Below are 8,692 nucleotides of genomic sequence, written 5' to 3'. Positions count from 1 at the left end.
AAAAGGGTTAACTTGAAAGCTATGAGAACCCAAACTGTGTGTTCACTTTTTGAACCAATCTTTGGCTATTTATCCCTTTAATAGAGGAGTAAAGCTTCTAAAACTTAAAACTTGGATTGAACAGTTAACTTCTTATTCCCCAAAATCAGCAGCAACAGCGGCGCAAAAGAGATATGGAACTGTAGCAGCGGTTATAGCAAACATGCATCCAAACCTACCCTCTTCTTTTTATCATTTTTCAAATTTCTTCAAAGATCTTAACCATTGATTTGTGCTTTGACTCCAAGTTTCATTCTTGACCTTTGATTTGTAGTAAAGCTCCATAACTTCCAATTTCTTCAACTTTTCAGTTCGATGCTTATGGGAAGAGAGCATTCTCATCAAGTTAACAATGAAGCACAAATAAAGAAAGAATTTTCTAATTCATCTCTTGATTTGATCTTAACTTTTGAACCATAATTTTTTACTTACTTGAATTCGGTAATTCACTTTTTGTTATTTGTTTTGAACCCTAATTGTACTTTCTTTTTTTCTTGCTTTTTGTGATTTCACGTGAATAAGAGAGAAGAGAATAGATAAGAAAAAAAAACTGGTTCGGTAACTTTAATTTGGTTCAGATGGAAGTGAATTTTTTTTCTTTCAATTTCGTTAGTGACTAGCAACCATATTTTGGACTGTTTGTGAGTGAGTGATTTGAATGGACTTGAGCCTGAGGCTTAGTTTTGGTCTATATGGATTTCGGCACACTAACCACATAAAATTGTCTTTTTTTGGGTTGTGTTAGCTTGTTTATTAGATTAGGTTTGCTTTTTTTAATTTCCTGTACTATGAACGATTTAATTACACATTTAATTAAATTTTTAACCCAATAATAATATTTAGTCATCGTCAATTAATTTGTTATTAATTTTTTTAATTCAACAACAATATTATGATATGCGTCATTATTGTCTTATGTTAACACATTTGTTGCTAGTTTTTCACATGCAAATTTGAGACATGTGCATAATTCAAACCTCACCAAAAATATCTTAATACGATTTTTATTCTTAGTTCCTTTCTAAACTTTTTTTTGAAACAAAGAAGCTCAACACTAAGGTGGAGCAAGTAGCAGTAATAGTAAAAGAAACACAAATAGAAACTAATTGTCATCTAACAGAACAAACAACCCCATGTCATCTTCGGCATAGCCATTAACAACACAAGGGATCTTTATTCTTCCACTCCTGGTAGCTAAGAAGTGACATGTCAATAATGTTATCTACGCCTTTTTCTTTCTTCTGAAATATCCTCCTGTTTCTTTCCAACCAAACGTTCCAGATAACCGCGAAATAGCAAATAAACCAATTTCTGGACTCCTCCTTTCTACTGGTTGCACCTGTCCAGCTTAGGAAATGCTCCTTCACAGTACCAGAAAAGGACCACTTTCTGCCAAGGTGAACTAACCATGCACACCAAACCTGCCAAGTAAATTCACATCCCAGGAATAAGTGATGAATATTCTCAACATCCTTTTTACATAGAACACACATATTATCCTCCTGAGTAATTATCCCAAGTCGACATAATCTCTCTTTCGTATGCACCCTGCCAATCAATGTGAACCACGCAAACAGCTCCACTCTTGGAGGAACTAAGCCCTTCCAAATAGTCTTGGTGAAACTATAACTTGTTATATCCTCTTGTAATGTTTCCTCCTGCAACACCTGCACAAATGAGTTAGTACTAAAAACACCTTGCCTCTCAAACTTCCACACAAGTCTATCATCTCTGTCTGCCGATAGTTTAACCGGCCTCAACACATCGTGCAACTGATTCACAATTTCCAACTCCCATTGGAATAGCTCACGCCTCCAATGGAAATTCCAGATCCACTCTATCCCATCCCAAAACCCACAATCCCCAATGACTGGTCCTTTTTAGAGTGAAATCGAGAAGAGTCTTGGGAACCTGTCCTTCAAAGCACCACAACATAACCAAACGTCCTCCCAGAATCGGGTTCTTCTACCGTCGCCAACCTCCATGGCTAGTCCATTTATCATCTTATCTCTTACATGTTGCTCCTTGATCTGTAGTTGACAGATATCCTTCCATGGGCCTCCTCTAGTAGGTAATGTCTGAGTGGATAGTAGTTCATTAGGATTCAAATTATAAACAGAGCAGACCACTTTCTTCCACAGCGGGCAATCCTCTTTCGAAAACCTCCACCACCATTTAAATAAAAGTGCTGTATTCCGGATCATTGCATCTCCAACACCTAAACCCCCTAGCTTTTTTGGAGCCTGAACCACTTCCCATCTAACCAGAGCTATGCCATTACCACCATCCTCCTTACTCCACATGAATTTTCTCTGTAATGAGATCAATTTTTCAGCAACCGCCTTCGGCATCTTGTACAAACTTAAGTAATATACTGGTAAGCTATTTAAAACTGCTTTGATAAGCACCAGCTTTCCCGCTTTGTTCAGCACTTTTGACTTCCATAAGCTTAGTTTTTCTTCCACCTTATCTATTATTGGCTTCCAAGTCTTCACCAACCTCGGATTAGCACCTAAAGGAATTCCAAGGTATCTGACTGGTAATGTAGCTTCCTTGCACTCCAACAAGCTGCACATACGAACCACCCAATGTTGGTCACAGTTGATTGGAATTAGACTGGATTTGTCAAAATTAATGCTCAACCCTGACATCAGCTCAAATCAACGTAGCAGTCTCTTGTAGTTTTTGACAATCTCCTCTTCAGGCGGACAAAACAAAATTGTGTCATCTGCGAATTGAAGGTGTGATAATTCTATGTTGTCCCCCTCAACCAATAGAGGAGAAATACGGCCGTTTCTAACCGCCTCGCCAATCATTCTATGTAGAACATCAACCACAAGTACAAAAAGGAAAGGAGATAGAGGGTCTCCTTGTCGCAAGCCTCTTTCCATCATAAACGGCTTTGTAGGCGAGCCATTTATCAACACTGACATAGATGCTGTACTCATACATTCCATCACCCAAGCCCTCCATCGGCTTCCAAACCCCATTTTCTGCAGGACAATATCTACAAAGCTCCACTTAACTTTATCATATGCCTTTTGAAAGTCTAGCTTGATGAGTACTGCCTCCTTTCTCCTTAATTTGAGCCAATGCATTGTTTCACACGCAATGAGTGCCCCGTCGTGTATCTTGCGACCTTTGACAAACGCACTCTGGGTCTCCCCAACCAGCCCTGGCATCACTGCTCTCATCCTCCTGACCAGCACCTTGGATATCACCTTGTACACACAACCAACCATACTAATCGGGCGCAGGTCCTTGATTTCCTTAGCCCCGACAAACTTAGGAGCCAAAGCCACCCAAGTGATGTTGGCATCCTTCGGTAACTTGGCTGTCTGAAAGAAAGCAACCACAGCTGCCGTAAACTCAGACCCGATCTCATCCCAGCACCTCTTAATAAAGTTCATGTTGTACCCATCACTACCTGGAGCTTTAGATGATTCACAGTCCCACACTGCCTCTTTAATCTCTTCAGTTGATGGCAAAACCTCTAGCTCTACAGACTCCTCCTCAGATATCCTTGTCACCAATCCATCCCTGAAGCCCACCTTAGGAGACTCCTCTTGGTAATACAACTGTTTATAAAACTCTCGGATAGCAATCTTTATTCTAGCTGAGTTCCTAACCAACCTCCCATTTATCATCAAAGCTTCAATCCTGTTATTCCGCCTTCTAGTGGATGCTACCTGGTGGAAGTACTTGGTGTTTTTGTCCATATCCTTCGCATGCCGAGATCGTGACATTTGTTTCCAGTGCAACTCTTTTCTGACATACAATCTCTCACAGCAGGTCACCAGTGCTTTCCTTCTTACCTCCAGAGTTCCATCATGCACTCCGCTACTGACTTTATCATCCAGTTTCTTCATCTCTTCCTCAAGCTACTGGATTTTCTTATCCATGCCCCCAAAGTTGTCCTTGTGCCATCTCCCTAGAGGTGCTGTCAACGCCTTTAATTTCTCTATGATATTTTTCTCCCCTAAACCCCTCCATTCCTCTTTAACCATTCTTAGAAAACCTTTATGGGTAAACCATGAGTCTAGGCTTCTAAAAGGTCTTGGGCCGTCTCTTATCTTGGTAACTTCCATTATCAATGGGCAGTGATCTGACAAACCCCTTGGTCCTCCTCTTAGTCGGGTCTCAGGGAACTCCTCAACCCATTCCAAGCTAACCATTACTCTGTCAATCCGACTACAGGAACAGCCTCTAAACCATGTATACTTACGGTCATTTAGCGGTATGTCCACCAATTGCATATCCTGTATCCAGTCTTTAAACTCTTCACCCGCTATTGTTAAACTACCTGCACCTTTTCTTTCTTCTACATGGACAATCTCATTAAAATCTCCCATGAAGCAACAAGGGGACTGACATAATCCAGCAACATAACTCAGCTCCTCCCACACAACAAGTTTGTCCCCTCTATCATGAGGACCGTAAACCACAAGGAAGGCACAATTGAAATTATTCTTTAATAAGACCCCTTCAACACACAGCCATCTCTCCCCTTTATAACAATTATTCATCTTGAACATAAAATCATCCCACATTAACAACAATCCACCCGAAGCACCATCAGCCGCAACATATTCCCACCCTACACTACTACAACCCCACAGACGTGCAACATCAAATCTCGTCATAACTTGTTTTTTAGTTTCAATCAGGCCTAGCATATTCAGTCTATATTTCTTCCTTAAGTTCTTAACCATACTCAACTTCCCATCTCCCCCCAACCCCCTAACATTCCAGGAACAAAAATTCATTTATGAGAATTATAACACACCTGTTTGTTATTTTTTGGTCGACTTCGCCTTGCTTTCGCCTTTTGCTTTGCCAACTTTCTTTTTCGTGCGATTTCTTCATTCTGAGATTGTAGAATGGTCATGATATCCTCTTCTTCGTCATATAGGATAGCACCAGATTCCACTGCTAGATCCCACGTCCTTTTATTTTCCAGCATTTGCTCTTCCAATGTTGAATTCAGATCGTCACCCGTTCCCCCAATTTTTCCATCACTTACTCCCTCCCCGATAGCCTCTTCAATTTCTTCGTCATCCTGCGCCACAGACCCCTTACCTGCCAGTGAACCAGTCTGTTCATTATCACTGAGTACATGAAGCCCACTCTTCCAATCCCAAGTCTTAATGCCAATCTCCCTGCCAACCGCATGCTCTTCCTCACCGAACGTGGTCTTGGCCACTACTTGCCCTGTCTCCCTTGCCTCCCTTGTCCCTTGATGCATGTTACCTTCACAACCTCTAGTTGCCGAGCCCTGAGTATCCTCCATCCCAACTCCCTTGTCCTCCAGCCTGTCTCCAGAAGCCATTTGCAGTATTCCAGTTTCAGCCACTACTTTCTCCACCGAACCGCGAATGATCTCTTCACCATTTTGTGTCGCCGTTCCAGTAAGAGGTGGGCAGCGACCAACACTGGGCTCCTTGGCTTGATTCACGCCGTGTGCTTTTCTGTCTTCTCCGCCACGCCGTGGCCAAGGGTTTTCGATCGAACCCGCAGCTCCATCGTCATGCTTCTTCCCTGGATCAGCTACGCAAGGATAGGATTCTCGGTTAGCTGGAACCCGACCCGGCTGACTAGCGCTGAGCCCACTAACCGTTCCTGGTTCAGCGCCTCTCTCCATTGGGTCATCTGCTGTGATTAGGCCCATTTGCATAAGTAAGCCTGCATTATAGCAATTAGTATATCTGGCCCAACATTCATGACACTTTGGATTTTGTTTTTTCCCCCCGTTGGCACCAGCTCGCAGCCCACTTAGCCTATCTTCCAAACAATCAGACCTTGTCCTTTCCGAATCTTCACAATCACTCACAGAATCCCCTCCCACCAAATCAGCCTTTGCTTTAATTCCCGCTTGATTTAAATCATACGTTGCCAAATTCATGCTATTGATATTTAATTTGTCATAACTCCATTCATTCAAAATTTCATCTGAAAGTACCATCCTACCCTTGTCTTCTTCGTCGTCCCTCGTCACCATTTTTACTAGCTCCACCGCCTCATCCTTGGATTCCTGCATATCTGTGCGCCGTATGGATTTTATAACGGTTTCTAGGCAATCAGATGCTGCACCATTCAGTCTTTGTTTGCTACTTGTGCCTCCATCATTATTGCTTACCAACTTACATCCCAGACCATATGTTTCCTGTCCGACCTCTTTTACCAAGACATCAAAATCACTGAGACCTACTGTAATATGAACCCATTCGTGAATTACATCCAAAACACATGTATCAATTTGCACACGTCCAACGCTAAAGGAATTACATGATTCTGTCAGCTCATCGCACCCGACTACTTCCCCCATTGACCTCCTATCATCTTGAAGGTGTCTGCTGACCATACATGTAACGGAACTCCAAAGCATTCTAACCACACTCTCCTAGTTTTGCTCCTCTCCGCCTCCTCCCATCTCCATACGTTATGGAACATTTGTAGAAGACTATTCATCTTAAAAGTGTAGGTTTCTTCGGCGCTCAACACAGAGTCAAATGTCAGTAAAGCTTTAAACGCGCCCAGTTCTCGTACTTGGGCGACCTGAGGCAGGTTTATCTCAACCATCTTCTTCAAGGAACAGAAATCAATGGCCTTTGTCGTCCCTCCTATCAGACTTCGCTGTAGCCAATCGAGATTTTCTTTTGCCACTGTAACCTCAATCTTCTTAGGCCCCCTGCTCACATGTAGTTCTTGTTTGTTTTTCTCCTTTCTTACCTCAAGCGTATTACTAGTCTCCTCGCGTTGTGGCTGCAGAACCATGTTGATCTGATTATCTTGACCTCCCTGGGATTTCTTCCTGTCATACATATCAGATACCCTTCTGTACTTTGCTTCTCCCACAAACACAACTTTTCCTCTCAACCTCAGACGATTCATTTCCCGTACTGCCTTCAACGCCCCACCCTTCGTAGTATATCGTACGAACGCAAAAATGTATATATTATCACCTTTTTGTTTGCGGGATAAGTATATATCATTTATACGTCCAGTCCAATTGAATAACTGAAACAGTTCTTTCTTTGAGATGTCTTGAGGCAGATTCTCCACGAAGACTGAAAAGGACTCATGCTCTAATCATCGATACTCTTCTCGATTCCAAATTCTCGGATCTTTGCCATGTTCCCTATTCCTACCCCTCTCTGTGTTTCCCACCCACGCTCGCTTTCTCTCTCTTCCTCTCATTATAATACCACATCAGTATTCTAGGTCTTGTTTCGAATTCCTTTCTAAACTTAAAGAAGGTGAGGATGTTAGAAGGACTTGCTTTAGAAATGTAGGAAACATAGTTGGAAAGTCTCACTCTCCTCAATATAGCTAGTAAGTATTGATTTGATTGTTAATAAATAAATAGGACTCGCAACAAGTAGAATAGGATAAGTTTAGACTTCACTTTTAATTTTAATTGTAGATTTAAACTCTCTCTAAAACTCACTTCTATTCTACTAGTGGGTTGTGAATCTCTCAATTTTAATTCTATTCGCACTTTAAACTTCTACACGTGACCTTAATCAATCCGACTCACAACAAATCAATTTTTTTAATCAAACATAATATTTAATCATCCCGTTCATAAAATACTAATAAAACAGAAATAAAAATTAAGCCCATGTTAAAATTAAAAATAATAAAATCATAATAAAATGGGTAAAGTATATTTTTTGTCTCTAAGGTTTGTAATTTTTTTTAAATATCCCTAATATTTAATTTTATTCAATTTTGTCCCTAACATTTTCAATTTATTCAATTTTGTCATTATCATTTTCAATTTGTTTCAAAACTATTCCTAAATGTTTTCAATTTTGTTCCCAATATTTCAGATAGAGTTAACATCTAGAGGTAATTTTGATACAAATTGAAAATGTTAGAGACAAATTGAATACAATTAAACGTTAGGGATATTTTTAAAGAAAATCACAAATATTAGGGATAAAAATTATACTTTATTTTAATAAAATGTATTTTAAAATTACAAAAATGAGAGAATGTGGATTTAATCTCTATCAATTTTATTATGTATGTATAATAATTTTTAATTACATATTATAAAATAGCATTTGGAAGAGAAATTAAGACTGAAAGACTGAGAGTGAGAGACGGAGACTGAAATAAGTCTCAATATTGTATTTGATATAAAGTATATAAAACTGAATTGTGCCTCAATCTCCAATTTAGTTTGAGATAAAAACAAAAACTAAAATGTCCTTATTAATTAAAAAAAAATAAAAAATCATATACCCACCCACCTACCCCTTTTTCCTTCCCCTTCTATCTCTCTGCCATTACTCTCATTTATTCTGCCGTCATCGTCCTCTCTCTGCCATTAATTACTCTCATTTATTCTGCCGTCACCGTCGCTGATCTTGTACTTGGGGTCGAATCCATTGCGCTTCTGTTCTTTGTGCTCGCCGTGCCGCCTCTATTCCCTATGCTCGCTGATGGACTGTTGTACCATCTTTATTTTCTGTGTTCGTCACGCCGTCTCTATATCTCACTATTTTTTTCTTTTCTATTCTGAGATTGTTATTTTTTTATGAGATGGTTCTTATTTTTTGTATTATTGTTGTTATTGTTGAGTTTGATTTATGAAATTATTGTTGTTGATGTTGAATCTGATTTATGAAATTGTTATTGTTGTTGA

At 39.9% G+C, this 8,692-nt stretch overlaps 1 protein-coding gene across 1 annotated transcript; it reads right to left on the bottom strand.

Annotated features, from left to right (window-relative positions):
* Positions 1 to 3,920: 3,920 nt before the first annotated feature.
* LOC107495484 (uncharacterized) lies at positions 3,921 to 4,682 on the bottom strand. The gene has a single exon (XM_016116633.1). The coding sequence runs from the start codon at positions 4,680 to 4,682 to the stop codon at positions 3,921 to 3,923; it is 762 nt and encodes a 253-aa protein (XP_015972119.1).
* Between the last annotated feature and the right edge of the window lie 4,010 nt (positions 4,683 to 8,692).

The sequence above is a fragment of the Arachis duranensis genome, chromosome 6 (assembly GCF_000817695.3).
Source record: "Arachis duranensis cultivar V14167 chromosome 6, aradu.V14167.gnm2.J7QH, whole genome shotgun sequence".
Lineage (NCBI taxonomy): Eukaryota > Viridiplantae > Streptophyta > Magnoliopsida > Fabales > Fabaceae > Arachis > Arachis duranensis.
The sequence above is the reverse complement of the archived record's forward strand: the minus strand, read 5'-3'. Positions and strand labels throughout refer to the sequence as shown.